Source organism: Bubalus bubalis, chromosome 3 (genome assembly GCF_019923935.1).
Source record: "Bubalus bubalis isolate 160015118507 breed Murrah chromosome 3, NDDB_SH_1, whole genome shotgun sequence".
NCBI lineage: Eukaryota > Metazoa > Chordata > Mammalia > Artiodactyla > Bovidae > Bubalus > Bubalus bubalis.
The window spans coordinates 24,630,845-24,644,723 of NC_059159.1; the positions used below are offsets into that span (position 1 = coordinate 24,630,845).

General features: G+C 51.9%; 1 protein-coding gene across 3 annotated transcripts; it reads right to left on the reverse strand.

The window, feature by feature from the left end:
* Positions 1 to 793: 793 nt before the first annotated feature.
* Positions 794 to 10,327, reverse strand: COPZ2 (COPI coat complex subunit zeta 2). Of its 3 annotated transcripts, none has more exons than XM_025280267.3 (9): positions 10,170 to 10,327; positions 9,443 to 9,517; positions 7,745 to 7,826; positions 6,960 to 7,051; positions 6,457 to 6,512; positions 5,683 to 5,760; positions 3,681 to 3,732; positions 3,038 to 3,122; positions 794 to 1,123 (listed from the first exon to the last, which is right to left on the reverse strand). In XM_025280267.3, exons 1-8 carry the CDS (start codon positions 10,278 to 10,280, stop codon positions 3,069 to 3,071), a joined length of 600 nt encoding a protein of 199 aa, XP_025136052.1. In that variant the 5' UTR covers positions 10,281 to 10,327; the 3' UTR covers positions 794 to 1,123; positions 3,038 to 3,068. The 3 variants fall into 3 exon arrangements, with proteins under 3 accessions (XP_025136052.1, XP_025136050.1, XP_025136049.1); XM_025280265.3 differs by having other exon boundaries at positions 3,038 to 3,076; positions 10,170 to 10,326; XM_025280264.3 differs by having other exon boundaries at positions 1,022 to 2,399; positions 3,038 to 3,076.
* Between the last annotated feature and the right edge of the window lie 3,552 nt (positions 10,328 to 13,879).

Consider the following 13,879-nt stretch of genomic DNA (forward strand, 5'->3'; position numbering starts at 1 on the left):
CGGAGCCAAGGCGGGGCGTGAACTTGCATCTGCAGTTGGCTCTGGATCTGGAGAAACTAGCGATCCCGGGCCGAAAGTTATCGACACTCTCTGGGACTTCTGTATGCCACGCAGAAAAGGGAAAAGGGAGAGGTTCTGGAACAGGGAGAGAGGAGTCGTGACCCCCGAAAGTCACTCCATCTTTCTCATCTGCCTATAGGATCCCTCTCCTGTACCTGCAATTCTTCTCACCCTCGGGCGCACTAGGTGCTCTGGACACAAATGCAAGGTGGAAGCTGGGTCGGTGTCTCCTCACCCCTAGTGTCTGGGCCTAGCCAGGCTTGCAGCACTCTAGTACCCAGAGTATATGCCAGCATTGGATTTCCGCGGCAACTTCCCGGGCAAGCCAAGAAAAACAGGCGTGCTGTTCCTCAGTTTGTCCAGAGGAAACCTTTACGCCCTTCCCTTCTGGAGACTGAAAATGGAAAAAGTGAGTTGAAGAATCCCAGTGCGGCCACCACGTGTGTAGTATCTTTTGCTCTTTTCTTCCCAAGTGCACCATTTCTCCCATCGTGACTCTTTCACCCTGTCACAATCATACCTAGACCTCCACACCACGTACAGGGCCCCAGTGTCAATGACGCACCGCCTCACTTAAGTTAAATCGTCTCCTTTCCCTTCACCCACTTCATCCCCAATCATACAACCACAAAGATACACCTAGTACTGGGCATCCGGAAGATGCCGCAGAGTGCAGAAGCCCTTATCAGAACACACACACACACACTTCCCAGGCCAAAAGAGAAAGAGACCATTGGCAGGAGACAAAAGCAGGTTTATTTGGGCTCTGGGGCCAGGGATGCCTAAGGTGTGAGTTAAGGCAACTCAGCTAGTTCTAAATGCCCAAAGGGCAGGCCAGGGGAGGGAGAAGGGGTGACTCAGTATTGAAGCCAAATCTCTGCATTTCAAGTCCCTGGCCGGAGACCTCGGGAGTCAGTTCTGGGAGGGCATGGGTTTCTAGTGTTCCCTGGGGTCTCTGTGCTTTTGCTAGGATTGGGGGAATGGTCTGGGGGCAGGAGCCTTGAATGCACAGCCTTCATTTCAGTAACGACCATTTAATTTGTTCCTTGGCAGACTGAAGAACCTGGGGAGGGCGGGGTGTGGAAGGTTGAGAGAATTACTGGGTAGAATTCAAGTACATTAAGAGTGCAGTGGCGGGTGGGGGGATACATGTCCTGGCAACCCCCAGTCACTAGATGGCAGCAGCTCATCTCTGCCTGCTTTAAGGGGGCTGGGCCATCAAGACGGAAAGAGCCGCCCAAACTGGCTGCGGCCAGCAACCAGCCCAGATGGGAGCTGGCCCAGCCTGCCCTCTGGTTCCAGCATCTACAGCCCTGGGTGTGGCAGCAGCCTTGTCTCCCCCACACCATGCCATGCAAGCTTCCACCCGCAGTGCCACGTCCAGGCAGAGGCGGGCCCAGGCCTGACACTTCCTGTACCCAGACACCTCAGCAAACCCCTAGCTCTAGCTTTGGCTGGCAGTAAGTCCTCAACACCCCACCCCAAGCTGCTGCTGATGTGGCACAGCTGGCAAAGGGCTCCTGGGCAGGCTCTGCTGAAGGCCACCTGCACTCAGATGTGTTCACTTTCATATCCTGCTGTGAAACCACCTCAGCCCCACATTTACACAGATCCATGCAACTGTGCACACGCCATGCAAACACAGTGCGAACCCCACCTATGTCCCTAGATTGTCCCTCCAGCCATCCAGCCTCACTCCCACACTGTATGTCCCTTCTTCCTCCCCACTCCCCCTCCTCTCTCAGGGACAGCCTGGACCTGGAGTTCTCCTGCAGTTCTCAGTAAAGATCTACCTTTCTCCTTATTTCATCTCCCATTCACTACCTGCACATCCCTTGGTGCAAGAATTCCATTAAAAGTGCTATGTCTTCATTCTTTCCCCCATGGAAAACAGGATGTATGCCAAGAGCTTTCCATGCTTTAGCTTATCTAATTTTCATAATAACTCTATAAGGAGTGTCCTGTGATTATTTGAAGCCCAGAGAGGTAGATTAACTTGCCCTAGGCCACCCAGCTTGTAGGTGGTAAGGCAGATACATCCTTTGGATGACTCACACCAGTGCCCCTGTTCTTATCTGCTCTGCTCATTGCCCCTTAACCTCTTTAGCCCTGAAAGTTGCCATGTGGCTGCATTCATCTCATCAGGGTAGAAGGAGGCAAGGAGAACTGGGAAGGGAGAGGCCGCGTGAGCATGAAGGGCAGGTACAGCAAAGGGCACCACACCTGGAGCCCTACACGGAATGGCATGGGCCCATCTCAGCATTGGCCACTACAGCATGAGGTAGTTAGTGCCAGGGCAGGAAGCTCCATAAAAGCAGGATTAGTCTGGGCAGAGAGACCTGTGGGCAGACAGAATGGAGGTCAAGCCTGACAAGTAGGAAGTTTGAGCAGCCAGGAAACCAGTCAGGCCGTAGATTTGGAAACCTCAGCCCTGTCCCACATGCACCATCACATAGGACCATGCAGGGGACTGGCGGGCATGGACTTTTCCACACTCAGGGACAAGGTGCAGCCCAAACTGGTTGTGCCAGCGGTGAGAATGAGATCCCACGGTGGATTTAAGTGTCCCTTAACAACCTCAGTGTGGACCCTAAAGAGCAGGGGTGAGGGGTTAGAAGAAAACTCCTATTTGGGATCCTTTCCAGAGGCCTGAGCCCCCACACTGATTGGGGAACAAGTGACCCAGCCATCTTCAGCGTGGGAAGCTCCTCCTGGGCTTTGACCCAACTACACCCAGCTAGGAGATAAGGTGAACTGCTGGGAAGGCATCATCATTTATTAATACCCAAGCTCCACATTGCCATGCAGACCCTGGCAGCCTGCAGTGGACTGACTCCAAGAGGTGGCCTGACACAGTCATCCCTTCCCTCCTGCATCCCTGACTTCTCTGCCTGGAGAGCCCCACTGGGTTCCCCTGGGATGTTCTGTTCTCCTCCCTCTAGCCCATCTCTGGCCAAGGTAGATGGAGAGGGCCTACCTGGGCCACACTGTGTTCCGTCAAGCTGCTGTCATCCGCCTATGGGGGAAGCAGAATCAAGGTGGTCAGGCCAAGGCAAGGGTAGCTGGTGACGAAAGACAGGTGAGAGAAAGGAGCTTGTGGGTGTGAGCGGATGCTGTGATCAGGGGATCCAGAACTGCATGTGTATCACTTAGGGGAAGTTCTAGAGCCCTTGGAAACCAGCATCCTCAGGGATGTCTCTGGGACATGGTGGGTGGAGAGTGTGGGGGATTAAAAATGACAGGAAAGGTTTCATCCAGACATGAGAAGCCAAACTGGGTGGGGAGATTCCATCTCTTCCCCTCCAAGGCCAAGTTCAAGGCAAGGCAGCCACCAGGTGTCTCTGTAAGGATTTATTTATTTCCTCAGTCTGTACTTCCCACCAGGGAGGATGGTGAGGTATTTGTAATTGGCCAAGGGAAGAGGACAGAGATCTCTTTTACTGGCTGACATCCCTCCAAACTGCTGCTCCCCTCCAGAAATGCATCAACCCAGTGGCTGCTTCTGCTAGAGGAGCTTGGGTTCCCTTTGCCCAGACATAGGGAAGACAGGAAGGACAGAGGATGGGAAGGGGAGCCTGGAGGAGATGGGAGTAAGGGGGGGGATGCAGGATGACTCTTACCCTAAAATTCACTTTCTGGATCACTTGCTGGGGGTCACTCTCCAGAATCACGCTACAAAGTGAGAGAGAAATGAGGAGGAAAATCAGCCCCATGCTTTCCTTGGACTCCGCTCCCTGCTAAGCCCTTCGCTTCCCTGCCATATCGTGCAACATCCCCCCTCCAAGGTACTTGGCCTGCCCATATTCCTCAAGCCAGAACTCTCCCTCACCATGGAGCCCTGATTCTGACATACTTTGTCATCACTGGGCAAACATGTGAGAGATCAGGCCAGGGTAGTCCAGTGTAGATCGATCAGGTTGTCAAAAGCAGGGGCTCAAAAAGTGAGAGCTCTAGAAAGTTCACTTCACCTCTGGGATGAAAGGTTGGATTCAGAAGCAGTGAAGGAAGAGAAGCCCCCTGGGGTCCCTATCTGGTTTCACTATTATTTTCTGCCATGGGGTTGTGCTATACATGAAAGAAAAGGAACTGCAAAATCAGAATCTACCTTCCCTTTTTTTTTTTTTAACTTCCCTTTCGACAGACCCAATTATGGAGGCATTTCTCGGCTAGTTGGCACTCTTTGATGATGCCCTGGGGGGTGTGCAGGGGGGAAGAGTTGGTCACTGTGGGTGAGAAAGGGTCCACAGGAACTGAGTGACTGCTCCTCCTCACCCAGTGAGCCTCCTATAGGGCAGAGGAAGTGAGAGACCTTCTCCCAGGCTCATCACAGGGGCACTTGTAGCCTGAAGTCCCTCACGAGAGGTCCTTTACAGCGACCATTCCAGGCCAAGGTTCAGGACCAAATGTTGCTTCCACGAATGCTTCCCTGTTTGCACTGGAGGGAAAGGGGGGCAAAAACTGGGCCTTCTAAAGGTACAGATGGGAAGCTGATAAAACTTACAATCTCCCTTGTGAAAGCCCTGCACCTCATTTTATATTTGTAACTGTGTTTCTTGAAGAAGTTCCACACCAAATTTTATATACAACTTTTATATTCCACAAAACCTGGTCTTATTTCCCTCACTGTTGGGTCCTAGCAATTAGCACAAGGCCTTGCAACAGCAGCAGCAGGCAGTCAACAGACAAAGAGGAAAGGAGGGAGGGGTGGCAGGAAGAATCCCACAGCACCCCATGTTCTGGGGCCCCTGTCCCCCAGCAATATGCGTCAGTGCCACGGGAAGAGCACAATCTCTGGAAACATGCACAAGTTTTAGATCCTGGCCCTGCCATCCCCTAGTCATGTGACCTTGGGCAAGTCACTTAAATCTCTGAGCCTCTGTTTCCTCATCCATTAAATGCAGGTAATCACAGGCATGTGGATGTCTCACAGGTGATCCGTTTCCATTATCCTTTGCCCCAGAGCCAGAACTTCTTTTTCTCCCTGAATATTGCCCAATCCCCCCTTGGAAATTCACTAACCAACCTCTCATAAGCGCTCCCAGCTTCCTAAGACTATAATCTTACACCAATAAGAGGAGATAAGATTTACTGAAGGAGAACTATGAACTTCACCTGCATCACCTCATTTAATCCCACATCCTTTGAGGCAGTTTCCTTATTGTCTCCATTTCAAAGCTGGGGAAAGGAAGGAAAATAAACAACTAGCCCAGGTCATGCATGCAGCTGATGCTGGAGTGAACCTCTAAGAGCAAGAGGTGTAGCTGCCGCAGGGCTCTGCCTGAATGAAGTCTTTCCAGGAAGGGCGGGTATCTGTGTTGCCTGCTTCTCCTGGGCATTGGAGAGCAAACCATTCCCCCAAAACCTTGCCTGGTCAACAGTCAGCCATAGTTTGACATCAGATTACTTTCTTGTGTGCTTGACTTTGGCTAACATTGAAGTCAACTTCCATCATCATGAGTGGGGTTGGGGGATGGGATCACAGGGAATATGCTGGAGAAAGAGAGGGAGAAGCTGGCCAGAGAGCCAACAACGTGCTCGGTGCAACCTAGAGCTGACGACCCTCAAGACCACCTCCCACTGTGAGGGTTCCTGACCAGTCCCTTTTCCTCTCCCATTCCTCACCCGCCATCCACAATCTCATCCACCACCAGGAAGGCTCCGTCCATGTTCTCCAGCAACCAGCGCTTCTCCACGTTCTTCCTGAAAGAAGACACAGCTCTGGAACCTCCCTGTGGCATGGCCGGGAGGAGCCAGGTCCTTGCCTTAGTGAGGTGGACCTGCTCTCTCCAAAGACTGCCTCATTCCCCACCCTCCAGCCCCTGTCCCCCAACAAGCACAGGGAAGGAGAATGTCAAGGGGAGTGAGGGTGGCACCTGGGCAAGGGATTCCTGAGCAGAGGACAGGTCTGCTTCCTTCAGCCCCTCATGCTCAACTCTACCCACGCCGCCCCCGCCGCTTTGGGCACTGATCCTATTTCCACCCTAGAGCACTTCAGGTACTACAGTGTTATTGTAGTTACACATGTCGACTGTGAACACTTATTTTTGGTTATCTGAGTTTGATTTACCCAGGCCATGTTCACTGGACTAGATACCAGATCACTGAATGGGAATGGAGGGAAAATCACCCTGAGCACCAAGTCAAAAAACCTTGAGTTTGAATCTTGGTTCTGATATAAACAACCTGTAACCTCAGGCAAATCACTTAGCTTCTCCAGACTTCATCTTCTGGCCATACCATTGTTTCATCAGATAAAGGGCAGGGGCCTTGCAGGAAGTTGCTCTGGCTCCAGATTTCATCTTGTGGAGACTTAAGGAAAAAGCAGGGAACCATCCTGCCTGTGATGTACCAAGGTCTGGGGGATGGGAGCCTTGGAGGACAGAGGACCTCACTCACCTTAGGACGTGGTTCAGGGACTCAAACAGGCAGGTGAGAACAGACATGAGCATCAGCTGGTGAGGAGTGGATATGGGAGGAGGAAAACAAGAGAGACTGAGGTTGAGAAGGCCAGAGGAAACCCCAGAACCTGACTGTTGGACAGCTGCCCCTCTCTAGGGAGGACAAGGCTGGAGCCTGGCTGCAACTTGACCTGAGAAGGTCCCTCCCCGTGTTCGAACTGGGAAGCACTGCAGTGCCTGCTGTAGGACACTGAATACATCCTTCTCCAGTGATGTATAATAGAGACAGAAGCTCCCGGCAGAGGACTCCTTCTGGTACCCAAGGAATCGGAGGGGTATCATGGATATGCATTGTTTCAGAAAGAACCATTCTGGAGGCTTCCAGTTCCCCAGAGTCTAGAAGCAGGGATACCAAGGGTGAGCCACCCAGCTTCTACCCCAGACTCCAAGCCACTCCCCCACAGAGAGACCCTCCTTGTCTCCCCAACCTCCTGAATTCACCTCGTTCTCGTAGGATGAGCCCACCACATACAGGAAGAGATCAATGCTGCTCTTGTAGACAATGGTCATGCCCCCGAAAAATGCAATCTCACCTAGAAGAGAAACGGGGTCTCAGTTCTGGTCACCTCTGCCTGGCCCCTTCTGCCCATCTCCAGCTCTGCACCTCTCCCCCTATTTCCTTCTTCTTCCCAAGAACACTTGCAAAGGAAATTCCAGTCCAGTCCAGTGGTTAGGACTCTGTGCTTTCATTGCCAAGGGCCCGAATTCAATCCCCAGTCTGGGAACCAAGATCTCACAAGCAGTGGCCAAACAAAAAAAGAATCCTTGCAAAGACTAGAACCCTTGGAAAGACTTGCACTAGGGATACTACCATTGGGCTACTCTGCGTCCCTGCTCCAACCCTCTACTTCATTCCTAGCACCTGACTGCCCCACTCTGAGAAGTCAACAAACCTGGTTTAAGGCTGACCTTTCACCCACATGTGCAATGCCTCTGACCCCCCAGGCTGGCGGTGGCCTCTTCCACTGAGAGGAGTCCAGGCATGCCAGAAGCAGGTAGGTGGGAGCAGATGGCGGTGGGGGGTGGGTGTGTGTGTGCTGGTGACGGGGAGGAGGGTGAAGGTTCATCAGAAGGCAAAAGGGAACAGCTGGGAAAGGCAGGAAAAAGCACCTCTGAAGAAAAGTGAATGGCCTGTGGGCATGTGAGGCCGACAGGGACAGCTGTGTCCAGGCAGAGATGACGGTGTGCATCTGAGAGTTCTGTGCAAGGAAGAGGAGGACACTTACTGTCAGTTCGGCTGGTCTTGTTGAAGACGTTTTTCTCGAAGGCCATCTGCTCTTTCATGGAGGGGAATGTGTCGTCATAATACTAGGAAGAAAGGAAGGGAAAAAGTGACAGCCGTTCCACAGGATCTGGCTCCTCCCTGGATGGGTGGCAGGGTGCTGGCCAAGTGGGACCCTGCTGCCATGCCCCCTCTCCTTTTGACTGCCCTCTACGCCTGTCTGCTGTTTCCCCCTAAACACAAATTCTGAGCAAAGAGAGTCATAAAAAGTAGAGGAATTTTGAAGCCTGCTTTTGGAGTCCTGTCCTGATTTCTTGGAGGCCTTTGTGCATTCAGCAGATGGCTGGGGCAGTCACTAGGCCACACTGTTTCTACACTAACCTGAGTCTACAGGAAAGAAGGCAGAGCCAGGGGCTCTTTACCACAATAATATCATAACAGCTATTTTATTATCCACATTATATGGATGGGGTAACTTCCCTGACACCTCACAGTTTAAGGGACAGAGCTGGGATGCAATGCCAGTGATGGTCTGACTTCAGACAGGATTATGGTGAAGATCCCCTGAGAAGGAAATGGCAACCCACTCCAGTATTCTTGCTTGGGAAATCCCATGGACAGAGGAGCCTGGTGGCTACAGTCGCAAGAGTTGACACGACTTAGCAACTAAACAAGAATGACAACTATGGGAAAGATGAACTCTCTAAGGGAGAGTTCCTGGCACACACTGCCTAACGAAATCAATGTTGTTTTGTTGGGTTTGATAAGACACTCTCTCTGACTCAGTTCCTGCATTTGCACATGGATGTGATCTGCCGGGAGGAGGCCCTGGAACCTTTGGTTGCTGAGCTACCTCTGACCATCTGCTAGGGCAAGGGACAGTCAGCTCAGCTTCCATTTTCTGAATGTAGATTTTGCCACCTAGTGCCCCATCTGCAGGCAAATTAGTGGTCTCCCTGCCAGCCACTGTTGTGGTCAACAGGCTCACTGCAATGTCATGAAGACAAAAAGTTTCAGCCTAAACAATCTAAAAAGTCTGCATTGCATTTCATAGCTAGCTTAGGTGGTCACAGCCCCACTACAGTTAATTGTGTTGATGGTAGATATTTATTTTTGGATCATTCTAGTTTGGTTTGTCCTGGCCATGATCACTAGCATATATACCAGATAACTGAATAGTTGGTGCAGATAAAATCATCCTCCTGAGCTTCAAGTCAAAATACCCGAGTTTGGATCCCTCGCTCTGATATTAGTACCTGTGACTCCAGGCAACTCTAGCTTTTCTAGACTACCTTTTCCTCATTTATGAAAGAGTTGGATTAAAATCTGGGCTATAAAATCCTATCTGTTCTAAATCCTTAGTGTTTACCAAGCTGTAAAAGCAAAGCAGAGGGTACTTGTTCAGAATTGGGGGACCAGGAATCCAGGGTCCCAGGCCAGTGTAAAGGACGGTGAGAAGATATTCTGGGGAACATGAGTAGAAACAGAAGAGACAGCCCCTCCCCCCTTTGGGGGCCAGCAGTCTGACAAGGCAGGAGGATGGACAGAATGATTCTTTGGAAGGATCTCAGCTGAGCTGCTCTGTGTTGCAGAGCCCACAGTGGGGTCTCTCCTGCCAGGTGAGTCAGCTGGGTGGGGACTTCTGGACTTGGGCCTGTGGCACAGTGTCTTCAGGGGCCCTCCGGTGAGGGTGGGAGGTTACCTTGGCCAGCAGGCGGTGTCCGTCATTATCTAGGATGAAAACGGCCTTGATAGTGTAGAGGGAAGGTTCCTGCAACTGACACGGGGGAGAGCTTTGTTGGCCCCTAAGCCAGCGCAGACCCGTGTCATTGGCTCTACGGGATCTGCTGATCCCAGGAGTCCATCCTCAGGCCAGCGACCCCAGCCCCAAAAGTCCACAGCTGGTTCCGGCCCAACCCTATGCCACATGGACCACTCGGGTTCCCGCTCCCCTCCCAGGCAGATGTCCCACTGCAGGCCCCGGGTGGGCGCTGTGCCCATTGGGTGCAGAAGGTCCGTCCGGGCCCAAGTTCTGTCATGCACTGACTGCTCCAGAGCCCGAGTCGGAGTGTATCACAGAACCTGGGCCGGGGGGACAGCGGCGCCGAGCTCCTCCAGCGGCCCCCGGCGCCCTGGCCCGTCGGGCTCCAGAAGCACACACGTCAGCCCGCAGCCGGGGCGGCCCCGCGCTCCCTAGCCCTCCGGGAGAGACGCAATCCAGCCCGGCCGAGCCGTCCCCCGCCCGCTCCGACTGCTCCAGAACTTCGCCCACGCGGACGCCGCACCGGCCTCCTCCCGAGTCAGCGCGGAGGAACTTTTCTGCCCGCGCGGGCGCCGCCCCTCCCAGGCCAGTCCCGGCGGCACCAAGTTCCCCGGCGCCCGACCCGTGAGCTGGCGCCCCCCGGCCCCCGGCGCCGCCCGCTCCGTACCCGCAGCCCCGCGGGCTCCCCAGCTCGGGCGGGCGGCGCCGGGCCCCCAGTCGGGGCGGCCGCGGCCCCCTCCCCCGGGTGCGGACGTGGCCAGGCCTCTGGCCGCTGCATTCCGCTCGCTGCCTCGCGCTGACAGCGCCGCCCCGCCCCGCCCCGCGCCCCCCGGGCCGCCGCCGCTCCTCCCCGGCGGCCGCCGGCCTCGCGCCCGCCCCTCTCAGCCCCTCCGCGCGTGTCTTTCCTTTCCCCGAGGCCCTTCCCTCCTCGCCCTCCCTCCTCTCTGTTCCCGCCCTCTCCGCCCTGCGCTCACACCCCAGCTCTCCTCCCCCTGGCTCTCCTTCCCCTCGCCCTCCTCGGCCCCTCAAAGCCCAGAGCTCCTGGCATCCTCAGGTTCTCCCAAGACCGGCCCCCTTTCCCTCTCCTGCCTTCTCTCTGGCTTGTGGGTTTGGTTTGCACCGACGTCCATAGGCTGCCCTGAGGCCGTCAGAAAACACAGGCAAAGTCCAGTTTGTCTCTGGACTCCTGGTAGGTACCGTTGGCACAAACACATCAGGTCATTCTTTGGACTTCAGAGACAGGTCCTAGCAGCGGGAGCAGATGAGGACAGCTCTAGAGAGACCCCTGTATGCAGTAGAGTTTCTCCCATGCCTCTCCCGCCACTTGGGGAAGGGGGTCAGGGCGCCCGGACACCTCTGCAGACACGGACACAATCTGAAATGAGACAGATACCCAGCAGTTCAAATGTTCCACCTGTGAATGGCATCAGGCTTTGCCATGCTTTGGTTCCTTTGGCCTAGGTATACTAGGTGGTTTAATCACTATGTCGTGTCCGACTCCTTCAAACCCAAAGACTGTAGACCCCCATGCTCCTCTGTCCATCAAGTTTTGCAGGCAAGAATACAGAAGTGGGTTGTCATTTCCTTCTCCAGGATCTTCCCAACCCAGGGATTGAACTCTTGTCTCCTGCATCGGAAGCAGATTCTTTATCCCTGAGCCATTGCTGCTGCTGCTGCTGCTAAGTCGCTTCAGTCGTGTCCAACTCTGTGCGACCCCATAGATGACAGCCCACTAGGCTGCTCTGTCCCTGGGATTCTCCAGGCAAGAATACTGGAGTGGGTTGCCATTTCCTTCTTCAATGCATGAAAGTGACAAGTGAAAGTGAAATCGCTCAGTCGTGCCCGACTCCTAGCGACCCCATGGACTGCAGCCTACCAGGCTTCTCTGTCCATGGGAGTCTCCAGGCGAGAGTACTGGAGTGGGTCGCCATTGCCTTCTCTGCCTAAGCCACTAGGGAAACCCATTAAGTATACTAGAGGACTTTAGCTTCAGAATCCTCAAGGCTAGTGGGAAATTAACAGTACTTCAATGGCACCCCACTCCAGTCTATATAGTCACCCATCACTATAGTCAAAATTTTCCAAGTCAGGCTTCAACAGTATGTGAACCGTGAAATTCCAGATGTTCAAGCTGGATTTAGAAAAAGCAAAGGAACCAGAGATCAAATTGCCAACATCTGTAGGATCATCGAAAAAGCAAGAGTTCCAGAAAATATATACTCTGCTTTATTGATTATGCCAAAGCCTTTGACTGTGTGGATCACAACGAACTGTGGAAAATTCTTAAAGAGATGGGAATACCAGACCACCTGACATATCTCTTGAGAAATCTGTATGCAGGTCGGGAAGCAACAGTTAGAACTGGACATGGAACAACAGACTAGTTCCAAATTGGGAAAGGAGTACGTTAAGGCTATATATTGTCACCCTGCTTATTTAACTTATATGCAGAGTACATCATGAGAAATGCTGGACTGGATGAAGCACAAGCTGGAATCAAAATTGCCAGGAGAAGTATCAATAACCTCAGATATGCAGATAACACTACCACTTATGGCAGAAAGCAAAAAAGAACTAAAGAGCGTCTTGATGAAAGTGAAAGAGGAGAGGGAAAAGGTGGCTTAAAACTCAACATTCAGAAAACTAAGATCATGGCATCTGGTCCCATCCCTTCATATAGATGGGGAAACAATGGAAACAGTGATAGACTATTTTCTTGAGCTCCAAAATCACTGCAGATGGTGACTGCAGCCATGAAATTAGAAGAAGCTTGCTTCTTGGAAGAAAAGCTATGACCAACCTAGACAGCATATTGAAGAGCAGAAACACTACTTTGCTGACAAAGGTCTGTCTAGTCAAGGCTATGGGTTTTCCAGTGGTCATGTATGGATGTGAGAGTTGGACTATAAAGAAAGCTGAGCGCTGAAGAATTGATGCGTTTGAACTGTGGTGTTGGAGAAGACTATTGAGAGTCCCTTCGACAGCAAGGAGATCCAACCAGTCCATCCTAAAGGAAATCAGTCCTGAATATTCATTGGAAGGACTGATGCTGAAGCTGAAACTCCAATATTTGGCCACCTCATGTGAAGAGCTGACTCATTTGAAAAGACCCTGATGCTGGGAAAGATCGAAGGTGGGAGGAGAAGGGCACTACAGAGGATGAGATGGTTGGATGGTATCACCAACTCAATGGACGTGTGTTTGAGTAAACTCCAGGAGTTGATGATGGACAGGGAGGCATGTTGTGCTGCAGTCCACGGGGTCACAAAGAGTTGGACATGACTGAGCACCTGAACTGAACTGATAGGCATGCATTTTACAGTTAAACTCTTTAAGGTACATTATATAACTTACACCTATGAGGTTGGTGTTCTCACCTCCATTTTAAGGAAGGGAAACTCAGAGTTTGTGTGATCTTTCAAGATCCTTTAGTTAATCAATAGGTGAATGGAGGTGGAACCCAGGTTTCAGACCAAGAATTTCTTCTCCACTCTTCTCTTCAGGTCATCTTATGTTGGGTACCACACTCACTTATCCCCTGTGACTGGGGAATGAGGGTTTCCTCTGCTGAATAGTATCAAGCTATCTCATTTGTCTCAGCTTCAATGTCATCACCAAAAGGCCCTAACAGCCACCAACTCTAACTTGATAGGTCTTTGCTGTTCCTTTGGGTCTCAGCACCCTACTTTTGTTGTACTTAATCTCTAAATACCATTTTTACTAATTTGTTTACAAACAAATGTGTGGTCCTTCTCTGCACCACGTGTTATGTCCTACAGAAATAATGTGCCTGTGGAATCCCTGGTGCCCCAAACAGGGCCTGGCACATGGCAGGTTCAATGAAACCATATTTTATGTGCTGCACAAATATTTATTGAGTGTTTACCATGTGCCAGTTGCTTTTTTAGTCACTGGGACGCAATAGCAGCCAAAGTAAACAAAATCTTTGCTCTCATGGAGCTTATTCAAGTATTTGTATGCATGCATTTTTGTGCAATACCCACAGTACACAGATACATGAATAAAATAGTAATGTTTGAATTGGTGATAAGCACTGTGTGAAAAAAGGGGCTTCCCAGGTGGCGATACCCACCTGCCAATACAGGAGATGTTTAAGAGATGCAGGTTCAATCCCTGGCAGGGAGATCCCCTGGAGAACATGGCAACCCACTCCAATATTCTTGCCTGGAGAATTCTCATGGACAGAGGAACTTGGTGGGGTGCAGTCCATAGGGTCACAAGAGTCGGACATGACTGAAGTTACTTAGCATGCGTGCATACTATGAAGAAAAATTGATCTGGAAAGGGTATCAGGAATGTTAGGGGTTGGGGAGAGGCGGGGAAATTGCCATTTTCATTAGGGTCATTTGAGAAAGC

Excerpts from the sequence above, each read along its gene's own strand:
- COPZ2 (XM_025280264.3), bottom strand. The coding sequence starts at position 10,280 with ATGCAGCGGCCAGAGGCCTGGCCACGTCCGCACCCGGGGGAGGGGGCC. Across the intron at positions 9,518-10,169 it reads GGGAGCCCGCGGGGCTGCGG|TTGCAGGAACCTTCCCTCTA; the intron begins GTACGGAGCGGG and ends CCCCCGTGTCAG. Across the intron at positions 7,052-7,744 it reads CAAGACCAGCCGAACTGACA|GTGAGATTGCATTTTTCGGG; the intron begins GTAAGTGTCCTC and ends TTTCTCTTCTAG.